This window comes from Dendrobates tinctorius, unplaced genomic scaffold (assembly GCF_039654945.1).
Source record: "Dendrobates tinctorius isolate UK_male_01 unplaced genomic scaffold, ASM3965494v1 ptg000230l, whole genome shotgun sequence".
In the NCBI taxonomy this organism is placed as follows: Eukaryota; Metazoa; Chordata; class Amphibia; order Anura; family Dendrobatidae; genus Dendrobates; species Dendrobates tinctorius.
Genome location: NW_027361897.1, coordinates 6,035,509 through 6,048,659, shown reverse-complemented (window position 1 = coordinate 6,048,659; position 13,151 = coordinate 6,035,509). Strand labels below are relative to the sequence as shown.

The 13,151-nt window shown below is 42.1% G+C and overlaps 1 protein-coding gene across 8 annotated transcripts in view; it reads right to left on the bottom strand.

Moving 5' to 3' along the window:
• Window positions 1-684: 684 nt before the first annotated feature.
• The window catches only part of LOC141059692 (solute carrier family 2, facilitated glucose transporter member 9-like), a 198,832-nt gene continuing 186,365 nt past the window's right edge, over window positions 685-13,151 (bottom strand). For all 8 annotated transcript variants that reach the window (XM_073555800.1, XM_073555802.1, XM_073555806.1 and 5 more), the window contains 2 exons: window positions 2,728-2,855; window positions 685-1,126 (listed from right to left, as the gene is read on the bottom strand). In XM_073555800.1, coding sequence (XP_073411901.1) covers window positions 890-1,126; window positions 2,728-2,855 — 365 coding nt within the window. In that variant the 3' untranslated portion in view covers window positions 685-889. The remainder of the gene's footprint in view (window positions 1,127-2,727; window positions 2,856-13,151) is intronic.

Here is a 13,151-nt window from a genome sequence, read left to right as displayed (position 1 = left end):
ATCACGTTCACTAATCACAGTCATTCTATGTGTAAGTATGCGTGTGTCGCCCATTCACTATCTCCATCCATCCCTCACTCCCTCAAGATGGCTGGACCATCATTATAAATACACCATTGTAAATACACACCTGTACTTTGTATCTCTCCCACCTCATTGTAGATTGTAAGCTCTCACGAGCAGGCCGTCTTATTCCGCTTTAATTATTGTATTGTTAAAGTTGTTATTTATGACTTGTGTTTTGAAACTGTTAAACTGTAAAGCGCTGCGGAATATGTTGGCGCTATATAAATAAAGATTATTATTATTATTCATTGTAAAATTTTACTTTGCTGCACATTTTTGCCCTATTGTGCCTTGAAACACTTGTCCAACATTGGTCAAAATTTTGCAAGTCTAAACAACTTGGACATGGCTCATTAATGAATTTGGCACATCTAACGAATGTTGTGCGCTTTCATGAAAAATGTTACACCGGCCAAGTGCTGAATTTGTCGGGTATGCTCAGTCATACCCAGTCGAACCACAGCTCCACTTACATTGACGTTTCTACGCTAATTCTAACCAGCTCTCCCAAAATTCTGGTAAGAACTCTTTCATGAATGGTGTCCTTTCTTCTAATCTCCAACTTCTGAAGACTCTTTTTGAGTGAGGTATTTACATAGAAATAACATCGACTACTAATTATGAAGTCATCATGAAATTTATTTAAGAAATCATTTTCAAAAATGGTAACACTTTTTATGACAAGTATGAAAATGAAAATAACTGGACGCCCTAATTTGGGCTCTGGACAGCACCAAGAATCCAGTACACCCTAAACACGCCAACATTGGCTCATTGGACCACTGACTGGGAATCTTCCACTTGATTGTAATTTTAGTCATATTCATGGTAGGGAGTATTCCAGTGAACTGCTCTCTAATGCTCCATAGCCATCGAATTTCTTTAGTTTCAGATAATCTACAGGTATTACTGGCTTCGAAAAAGATTTTTCTGTGGAAAACATTTCACTAATTTCCAAAAAGGTTTTATTCTTTGTTTCTGGAATGATAAAGTAGACGTAGACCGCTACAAATAGACAAACCCCACAAAACACCAGGTAGGAGAATGCTCCTGCCGACATCTGCAAGGAAAATTACAACATTTTTAGTTTACAAGTTCAATCCTGAGTATTCATACAGAACTAAAAGAATTGTCCGGCACTTAAGAAACTGAACTTTTTGATGGGCTATCTATTTGGTACTGCCACTCACCTACTTTCAAATGGGTCAGATATATTGTATGTTTTGAAAAATGTGGTTTTATGAGTATTATACCAGATCTAGCCCACAGCCTACTAGGGATAGAATTAGCACTCTGGTGTAGTGTGCAGGGGAAAATGCGGGCGAATAGTGGGTGCCCTGGGCACCAAAGTCTATTGGGGTGCAAAATTTCACCCCCATCTTATTCCCCGTGCTGACACTATTCTAAAGTCAATTTGTATAAAGAAGTGATCTTTGTCATCTCTTTCACTGCCTATGCAGAGTGCAGAATCCGGTGGCAAACTTCTCTCTACTGCTGTGCTCTGCATAGGCAACAATCAAGATGGCAGAAGACGAACAGCTAAAAAACAAAGACAGAATTGAATCAAGTGCTGTACATATAATGTGATACTGTCTTTATTCATTACTAAAAGCTGCTTTTATTACACTAGGGTTAGGGCTAGGGATTGTTGTAAGGTAAGGCTTAGGATTAAGCCTGGAGTTAGGCTTATGGCAATATAGTTTTTACAGTTAAAAATAATGAAAGAAAGCAAAAAATATCTATGTAATATTACATATAAGCAATGTAAAACTTTTCCATGAAGCATAAAAAAACTAATAGATCCCTGTGCAATCCAGAATTATATGAGTATTTTTCTCAAATTACAATACATGTGCTTGCGGGATAAGGTGTTTAATACTGGACAGGTGGAAAGGGATTGAATGTTTCCATGCAAAATACTTTCCTTGCCCAATACTAGGAACCCAAGCTACACCAATATTTGGGGAAAAACATATTTTCTGTAACTTTGAGTTTTGACGGTGTTGTCTCACAAGGATAACCTTGGTAAAAGCTCCATATTAGAGCACATGAATATAATAGAGTAGGTTTCCCTCCAAAACCCCACTCCCCTACATGAGCTAGAATGAACACCTATCTACTAACCAAATTAAAGGACTAGCCCTTTTTGCAACTTTTTTGCTAAAAATTAGCTTAGCAAAGAGGTAAAGCAAAACACAAAATATTAGAGATACAAATTGTTGGCTTGTAGTCAGTGGAGAATTTGGGTGCGTAAACCAAGCACAAACCCTCGTGAACCCTTGGTGTGGCCGTTCAGTTCATTGCTCCTTTCCACTGACATGTTTGGTATCTATCTCTGCCCTCCTCTTCTTTGATTGACAGCTCTAGCTTTACAAGTGACAGAGAGAGATTTACAACAAGTACTTGAGACATCTCCCTGAACTGTTTGGTGACACCAAGGGTGCACTGTGCACCTGCGCCTGCTTCCAGACTTCCATTCCATTAACACCATTTTTTTTATACTGCTGATTGATTGATTTATTGGCTAACAGGAATGTCTGTCAGTTGAGTTTATTATAGACCAGTTCTTTTAATTCAACACTTAGTTAAAGTACTATGGGTTTACTTATGAAACAAGGCATACTGTTAAATGCCATGAAGAAAAAATATAAAGGCAATTACCTGTAAAAAAGGGAACACAAAACCAACTGTAAAGTTTGAAAGCCAGTTGAGTGTTCCTCCGACAATGTAAGCTGCGGGGCGATGTGATTGCATGAAAAGTTCTCCCGTCATTATAAATGGAAGTCCAGCTGAAAAGAAAGCACAGAAATTCAGATACTGACCAGTCAATGAACAAATAATGAGCCGGAGCACGAGAATCTGAGGCAGGATACAATACTGATATACTGTATATAACCCTCCAACCATAGATTCCAGGTGAGGGTTGTTTTTTTTTAAATTAGTCTTTTTAGCCATGAATACCCTGTTGGCCAATCACTTGTTTAAGCATGCACTCTCGACTTGACTGATCGTACATGTGCTTTCAGTGAGGAGAGAGTGCCACTAATAAACACTACCAAACTCTACCAAAACACCTTAAGGGGAAGCTGTCAGTAGGGTCAACGTTCCTAAGTTGTCTGCATTGACATGTGGATTACAGAAAGATGAATAAAATGATACCTTGATATATACGATCAAATGTTTTATACCAGAGAAATAGATGTTTTTCTTAATATGTAAGTGAGCTGTTAAGATCTAGGGGCCGTACATAGATCTCCCTGAGAATCTGCCTCCAGAGATTATTCTAAATAAAAGGGGGCATCACCAGTGTGAGACATATAGATCAGGAGAGCAGACTGTCTGTCGTTACAGGTCTCACACTGGTAACTTCCCCTTCCATTTACAATAAGTTCTGGAGATAAATTCTCAGGGAGATCTGTGTCCGGCCCACAGATCTTAATAGCTCATTTACATGTAAGAAAAAAGTGGATTAATCGTAAATAAGACAACGGATCGCAGATATCAAGGTGTCATTTTATTCAACTTTCTATGACCTACATGCCCATATAGATGGCCGAGGAGGGTTAATCCTACTGACTGATCCGATATCCATTTTCAGGAAAAGTGGCCCCTAACGTATGTTAACCACTTAAAATAGTCAGATATTCATCACCCCTGGGTCCTTCGACGCCGTTCCGTCGCTGCTGCAGTGACATGTGCTGTTGACATGATGTCAGCATTCTAGTCATAGGACTGCAGCAGCAGGAAGCCAGCGCTGAACTCAGGGAGGACAAGTACCTGATAAGTTTGGTATTTTTTTGTGCTCTACACACATTAGGGACCACTTTACCGAAAGTGGATATCACCTTTAAAGCTTGTGAGCCTCAATATAAAATCTCCAACAGTGCCTCAAGCTTTCACAGGTATTTAATAACATTGGTCTTCTCATAGGGACCAGAGTGAGTTTTTGAGTCGCCAAGAGTCTAGGCGCTACTGCATCCCCCTCCATTAGTTGATCCGTGCCACTCAAAAATTGGGGGGTTAGGCATATTTGTGTATGGTGTAATGTGTATGGATTCTTGTCTTTATCCTGGGAAGAGGGAAAGGGAATTTATTGAGACTAAACAAGCTTCCATTATAATTATGTTTTCCATTTTTCAGTTTACAAATAATTATTATATGAAGACACATACTTGCAACCTTATATGAAGTCACCCAGAAAAAAATAGCAACATACATTACCTTGAAAATAGGAGTTAGTTTGTTTTTGTCAGATGGTCCACTGTGATAAAAAGGTTGGGATTTACCATTAACACTAAACACATCTGATCACTGGACCCAAACACAATAAAAGCAGCTATATTTGTGCATGATAATAATTCCTAATATTTATAACGGAGGACAGAAAACAGATATTGTATGACTATTTAGTATCAGTATTCAGTGGGTTCTTTGGATTCTATATTTAAAGCAATTTACTTAACCAAAAAATAATGGATATGGATCAGAACAGAAACGTTACAATGTCACAGTGCACTATTGCAGTACGTTATCATGTGGATGTCTCTTTTGGCATATATCTTGGCCAGGAGGTGGCAGACACCCTCAGCTTTTAGGATTCTAGGAGGAGGTAAGACAAGTTTAATATTACGGAGATTACTGAAATCATTGTAGAATAGAAGAGGAAAATTAAAATATAAAATTTTAATATTTTATTTTGATTTAAAGTGTAATCTCATTAGCAGCTACGGCATATATACAAGGCAATTCCTAAAACTTAACATGTCTCTATTCCTGGTTTGAATCCCACTTTGCAAATTATTTCAGAAGACGATATGTAAAAATGTAGTATTTATGCATGTAGAAATATTTAAACTTCTCAATATTGTTTATTAATGTTTGTTATATAAAATTATTTAAAGGGAGTCTGTCACCCAATTTTCGGCGTATCAGCTGCCTGCACCGCCATCAGGGGCTTATCTACAGAATTCTGTAATGCTGTAGATAGGCCCCCAATGTAACCTGAAAGAGAAGAAAAAAAGAAAGAAATTATACTCAACCCGGCATTCGGGCCAGTCCGATGGGTGTCGTCGTCCCGTTCGGCGCCTCCCATCTTCTGCCCTCCTTCTTAGGGCAGAGACACACTGGCGTATTTTTCATCCAAGAATCGCATCGTAAAACTCGCACTGGCTGTCTGCTCTCCTGACCTGAGCTTGACAGCTGCATAGTAATCCATCACGCTGTCATGCTCAGGTCAGGAGAGGTGCCAGCCAGTCCGTGCTATGCGATGCGATTATCGCATGAGAAATTTGGCAGTGTGACTCCAGCCTTACTTCTCCCTCGGCTCCTGCGCAGGCGTACTGCTCTGCCCTGTTGAGGGCAGAGCAGAGTACTGCAGTGCGCAGGCATCGGACCTCTCTGACCTTTCCCAGCGCCTGCGCACTGCAGTACTTTACTCTGCCCTCAACAAGGCAAATAAAGTACGCCTGCGCAGGAGTCGAGGGAGAAGCAAGGAGGAGGACATCATCGTATGAAGATGGGTGGCGCCGGACCGGACGTCGCGCGACACCCACCGCAACTGGCTCCGCCCCCGGTGAGTATAATCTAACGTGTTTTTCTCATATTTCAGGTTTCATCGAGGGCTTATCTACAGCATTACAGAATGCTGTAGATAAGCCCCTGATGGCGGTGGCAGCAGCTCATAGGCCGAAAATGGGGTGACAGATTCCCTTTAATAAGACTAGGATAACACCTATTTGGAGACCCTCCCAACTTTCCTTTTAGTAAGGCAACCACAGTTGATGTTTTTTCACTCAAAGTAGAAGGTTTTAGTTTTGTCGTCTTTTTCAACCTGATTTTTTTATGGACATATGTTCCTAATATAATTGTTGCTGGAAAACATAATTAAATTCTTGACATATTATTGTGTATAAAAGTCATAAAGGAATCAATGCCGACACTTCCTGGGGTTTAGAAGGATGGCCTCAGAAACGGCATTGGTGGCATTGTAATTGGAGATGCCTTCAAAGTCTGATCTGCAGGGCTCTGACCAACGTGACCCTCTCAGATCTCTAGAACAGAAGTCTTATGGTGGTTACACTTTATTTGGAGGCTTCACATTATAGTCATGTTGGGAAAAAAACTGAATGGAGATGACAGGAGATTAAGTATCATGACAATTTCTTGGCAATTTTGTCACCTCCTGGTCTGGTCTCTGCTAACCAGTCAGACCAACAAAAATAGACTTCTGTTCAACAAGCTAGATTGACAAAGAAAGTTTGCACCTTCCTGCCAGGGCACACAGTCATTTTTCCTGTAAGAACATGTCGTTTATTGTATTTGCAGACAACAGAACATGAAAGATGACGGAATCTTTTGAAATTCAAATTTGCCAGCTTCATAAAATTTTCAAAAAATTTATTTTACTCACCTCAAATTGCAAGTACTGAAAAGTCTCCCATTGCCCTGAGAAAACGTGTAATACTCTAAGGTCTCTTTGGACTGTGTCAGTCTTAGCAATTTCGAAGTAACCTCAACCTTTATGGCTATAGATGAACAGACGGTAGCTGTTTTTTCACTGCTGTGATATAACACACAGTATCTTGAACCCCTTTACCCCCAAGGGTGGTTTGCACATTCATGACCGGGCCAATTTTTACAATTCTGACCGCTGTCCCTTTATGAGGTAATAACTCTGAAACGCTTCCATGGATCCTGGTGATTCTGACATTGTTTTCTCGTGACATACTGTACTTCATGTTAGCGGTAGAATTTCATTCAAATAATTTGCGTTTATTTGTGAAAAAAATGGAAATTTGGCGAAAATTTTGAAAATTTTGCAATTTTCCAACTTTGAATTTTTATGCCCTTAAATCACAGATATATGGCACACAAAAAACTTAATAAGTAACATTTCCCACATGTTTACTTTAGATCAGCACAATTTTGGAACCAAAATTTTTTTTTTGTTAGAAAGTTATAAGGGTTAAAAGTTGACCAGCGATTTCTCATTTTTGCAACACCATTTTATTTTTACAGACCACATCTCATTGGAAGTTACTTTGAGGGGTCTATATGATGGAAAATACCCAAAAGTGACACCATTCTAAAAACTGCACCCCTTAAGGTGCTCAAAACCATATTCAAGAAGTTTATTAACCCTTCAGGTGCTTCACAGGAATGTTTTAATATTTAAAAAAAATGAACATTTAACTTTTTTTCACAAAAAAATTATTTCAGGCCCAATTTTTTTTATTTTACCAAGGGTAACAGGAGAAATTGGACTGCTAAAGTTAATGTGCAATTTTTCCTGAGTACGCTGATACCTGATATGTGGGGGGGGGACCACTGTTTCGGCGCATGGCAGAGCTCAGAAGGGAAGGAGTGCCGTTTGACTTCAATGCAAAATTGGCTGGAATTCAGATCGGACGCAATGTCACGTTTGGAGAGCCCCTGATGTACCTAATCAGTGGAAACCCCCCACAAGTGACCCCATTTTGGAAACTAGACCCCCGAAGGAACTTATATAGATATGTGGTGAGAACTTTGAACCCACAAGAGCTTCACAGAAGTTTATAACGTACAGCCGTACAATTTAAAAATCATATTTTTTCCACAAAAGTTATCTTTACCCCCAATTTTTATTTTCCCAAGGGTAACAGGACCCCAAAAGTTATTGTGCAATTTGTCCTGAATACGCTGATACCCCATATGTGGGTGTAAACGACTATTTGGGCGCATGGCAGAGCTCAGAACGAAACAGCGCCATTTGACTTTTTTGGCTGGAATTGAGATCGGACACCATGTCGCGTTTGGAGAGCCCCTGATGTACCTAAACAGTGGAAACCCCCCACAATTGACCCCTTTTTGGAAACTAGAACCCCTAAGGAACTTATCTAGATGTGTGGTGAGCACTTTGAACCCCCCCAGTGCTTCACAGAAGTTTATAACGCCCGGGCGTGAAAATAAAAAAATATTTTTTCCAAAAACATGATCTTTTAGTCCCCAATTTTTTTTTATTTTCCCAAGGGTAACAGGAGAAATTGGACCTCAAAAGTTGTTTTGCAATTTGTCCTGAGTACGCTGATACCCTATATGTGGGGGTAAAACACTGTTTGGGCGCATGGCAGAGCTTGGAAGGGAAGGAGCACCATCTGACTTTTTCAAAGCAGAATTGGCTGGAATTGAGATCAGACGCCATGTTGTGTTTGGAGAGCACCTGATGTGCCCAAAGAGTGGAAACCCCCCAATTCTAACTCCAACCCTAACCCCAACACACCCCTAACCCTAATCTCAGCCCTAACCCTAATGGGAAAATGGAAATAAACACTTTTTTAAAATTTTATTATTTTTCCCTAACTAAGGGGGTGATAACGGGGGGTTTGATTTACTATTTATGGCGGTTTTTATTTTTGGCAGCTGTCACACGCTAAAAGACGCTTTTCATTGTAAAAATAGTTTTTGCATCACCACATATTGAGAGCTATAATTTTTCCATATTTTGACCCACCGAGTCATGTGAGGTCTTATTTTTTCAGGATGAGTTGACGTTTTTATTGGTACCATTTTCGGGCACGTGACATTTTTTGATCGCTTTTTATTCCGATTTTTGGGACGCAGAGTGAACAAAAACCAGCATTTCCAGAATTTCTTTTGGGGGGTGCGTTTACACCGTTCCACGTGCGGTAAAATTGATAAGGCGATTTTATTCTTCAGGTCAGTACGATTAAAGCGATACCTCATTTATGTCATTTTTTTTATGTTTTGGCGCTTTTATGCAATGAAAACAATTTTATATAAGAAATAATTATTTTTGCATCGCTTTATTCTGCGAGCTATAACTTTTATTTTTTCACTGATGACGCTGTATGGCGGCTCGTTTTTTGCGGGACAAGATGACGTTTTCAGTGGTACCATGGTTATTTATATCCGTCTTTTTGATCGCGCGTTATTGCACTTTTTGTTTGGCGGTATGATAATAAAGCATTATTTTTTGTTTTGTTTTTTAAGGGGTTTGCTAAAGGGGTTAACTAATGGGACAGTTTTATAGGGCGGGTCGTTACGGACGCAGCGATTCTAAATATGTGTACTTTTATTGTTTTTTTTTTATTTCCAAAAAATGAATTTATTAGGGAATATTTTTTTTTTAAAATTTATATAGCGATTTTTTATAAATTATTTTTAGACTTTTTTTTGTTTTAACTTTATTATCCCAGGGGGACATCACTGTCATGTGATCAGCGATCTGTCACAGGCGCTTCACAAGGCTTCCTCATGCCTGCGCATTGCAGGCAGTGAGGAAGCCGGCTCCCTGCAGGCCCCCGCCACCATATTGGATCCAGGAACCTGCAGGGAAGGAGGCCCTCGCAGCAGCGCTGCACATTGCGCTGCTGTGGGGGTCTCAGGGAAGCACGGAGGGAGCCCCCTCCCTTCCGATGCTTCCCTAAACCCCCGGTACACTGAGATCGTGTTTGATGGCAGTGTGCCAGGGGTTAACGTGCCGAGGGCAGTCCGTGACCGCCCCTGACACATAATGCCGGGTGTCAGCTGTGATAATCAGCTGACACCCGGCCGCGATCAGCGGCGCTCCCCACGGGGGGTGCCTCTGATCGCTATGACGTACTATCCCGTCCCCGGTCATAGGGGCCCGGGTACCGTGGACGGGATAGTACGTCAAATGTCGGGAAGGGGTTAAAGGGGATGTCCAGCCTTAGGCTTCAAGTCTACAGTCACTCTGTGAGACTGCAGACTTGTGAATCCTCAGAGCACACACACTGTGCACTGTGAGGATTGTCCGGTGCAGATGTGGGGAGCGTGACCGCAAGTATATTATTTGTATACATGCGGTCACGTACTGACTAGCTGGGCGTGACCTCAATCAATACAAATGTATTAAGTCAGGCTGGATATAATGTGGAAGTATGCAAATCGCATACTGGTGGTCACATGACTGCCCGCTCCCAGCTCTGGAGAATCAACACAGCGCGCAGATAAAATTACTGCAGACTAGTAGGAGTGGATCACTTCACACAACCCTGGTCCATGGTCCAGGTCACTGCGCTCTGGCTGTGGACAAGAGCTACACAAATTTCTTGAGCTCATCAAAACTGCATTCAATTCAACAGTCTGGTAAGATGTCATCTTCTGCTGGGCCACTGGGGAGGCACAGAAGGGCCACCTGGGGCATGTAGTCCCACTGGCAGCAGATAATGATGTCACGGTAGCTAAAGTGGGTCGCTGTACCCCTCAACACTTCCCTCGTGTCTACAACAATTGTCAATAGCGTGACGTGGCACTTGTGGATGGTATAGGACCCCCCCTGGGGGCACTCCTGTAGCGGCGGTGTCTGGGTGCAGGTTTTGGAGCGCCTTTGGTGTTTGTGCAATCTCCAACAGCCAGAAATGTAGGTGAACTTGTAAACAATGGAATTTTACTGAAAGAGGTAGCGGGGCAAAGTTCACAGTATATTGTGCGTATGAATGTAATGATTCTCTTCTCATGAGACAAGTGAGGTTATGGCCTCTCAGGGCGGCTGGAGCAGAGATCTAGTCACTTGCTATTAGAGGAAGTGCTCTGTGCAGTCCAAGAAATATTACACGGATGGAGGGACCTTCACAGATTGGCTTTCTGTGGAAGCACACTAAGGTGTGGAAGTACTCACAGTTTTGAGCCTACTGTTCCCTTTTGCAGGGGGTAGGTTAAGCAAAGTCAGTGGCATGGCAGCCATGTGGATCTGGTCCTGGCTGGAAGCAAATAGGATAACCAGCATGCAGGTGTCAGGGAATGGAGGCTGTTACTGATCTATCTTGTATCTCTTTCACCTATTTTACTGGTACTGCTGCACGTTCATGTGTATTAGCATTATGTGTGTCATATATAGCTACTGCTACACTATTCTGTGTATTACCTTAAGGGATAAAAGTGTAATGTATATTTATGTTAATGCTATGTATAACTATTGATATAGTTGTAGGGAAAGCGTAGTACCTCAGTTAGGACACTAGATGGAGGTGAAGCGCATACTCAGCCTGTAAATAGTTAAAGAAGGAGTAGCTAACGGCCATTATGAGGGGGAACAGCCGAGATTTGAATGAGTTGGGCGGGAGCGCCCTGACAGGGCAGTCAGCTCCGTAACGTTAAAGACACGGGCCCAGCCATCCAGGGCCTCAGGGCCACAGATGACAATACTGCAGAACACAGCAGCGCAGATCACAGCTGCACAGTTCACAGCAGTGCAGAACATATGACTACACTACAGATGGTAGTGAGACAGTTGGCAGCGGTACGGCAGCACAAATCGCTGATTATGAGGCAGCTTGCTATGTGGGCAGACACCCTTTTGTCTGTGGTGAAACAGACAGGGGAACTCCCAAAAATGGTGAAGCTGGACTTAGAGGATGCTGTGATTCTGAACGGGACAGGACATCCTGAAGATATGCTGAAGGAAGAAAATGAGAGTTTAGGGAAAGTGACAGAATTGTGCACTGTCAAATCTGAGGTAACCGCTGTAAAGAAAATGGATGTGCTGTGTACAAAAGGAGTAAAGCTGTTATTGTTAAAGTTGAACGGGACTGTGACTCTTTGTTCCACATCATCTGAGGAGAAAGTATAGCGCATTACAGAAAGCCCTTAGAAGAATGGAGCTGCAGGTATTCTGACATGAAGCTGTCATGTCTATGTGAGGGGAGGCCAGGACACCGTTGCCCCAGAATCCTCGGCCATGACTACTGTCTTGGCCGACCCTTACACAAGAGAGCACATATACCTTGAAGAGAGCAGGTCAGATATAACATCATTTGAAGTGTAACATCTTTAAAGTGTTACATCAGAAATATTACCAGACTAATACACCATGGCATATTCTCCTTCATGCTGCCATGTTCTGGATCCATCTGCTTTCATCCACAGGTATGTCTGCTGAACCAGCTTCAGAATACTCACTGCACCCCTGAACCCTCATGCATTGTTCACCCTCTGTTTTTAACTGTTATGCCTGTACTCTGTTTTTTTCCCTGACTTTAATTCCATGTATCATACTTCAAATTGACTATATGCATATTTATATAGCCATGCTCCTCCACATCTAGTCTTATCTGTCCATCCTGTCCTACCTCTTTCTTCAGCTTTGATGCTAGGCAAATGTCCTATTAACTGCAATCTGTTAATTGCCCCCTGCTGTGAACCGTCCTCCAGCTCCCTTCTCCTCCTCCCTCCCTCACCTGGCTTCATTTCATGGACATTTGAATGGTCTAAGGGTACCGTTACACTTAGCAATGCAGCAGCGATCCCGACAACGATATGACCCGGTCAGGATCGCTGGTGCATCGCTAAGTGGTCACTAGTGAGCTGCCAAACAGGCAGATCTCACCAGCGACATAGCAGCGGTCGGGGGTCGCTACTTACCTGTAAGACGAGGCAATGAAGACATCCTCCTGCCCACGTCCACGCGTCGCTCGTCACCACAGCAGGAAGCAGACGACGAGAAATGGCCCAGGACGTTCTCACGCGACCAGCAATAACCAGCGGGGGAGCCGGTCGGAGGTACTGTAAGTATCACATGTAGCGATATCGCTAGCAATATCGCTGCTGCGTCACAAAATCAGTGACGTTATAGCGATATTGCTATGTGTAATGGGCCCTTAATTTGAAAAGAGCAGGTCAGATATGACTTTGGTCAGATGTAACATCATTTGAAGTGTAACATCTTTAAAGTGTTACATCAGAAATAGTCCAGAAATCGGTCAGACGGTAAGACTAACCATTGCTTTCTTCCTTTACTTTTTTTTTTTACCCTCCTCTTTAAACATGCTCATATTTGCTATCACCTCTTTTGCTCCACTAATCTTCACTCTCCTTCGCTATCCTCAAACCCCTGCACCCTCGAACCAAATTCCCCTCTCTCTTACCCCCCACCTCTCTTTTTCTGCAGACATACTCCTTAACCTCAGACATCTCCTAACATACAATACAAGACAATCACTCTCCTTCACCCACCTGCTTTCCCTTTCTCTGCTTCTTCTCACTGCTAGTGACATATCCCCCAATCCTGGCCCCCCCACCTCATACATCCCACTAATCCTCACCCCAATCTTTCTCACAGTAAGAGA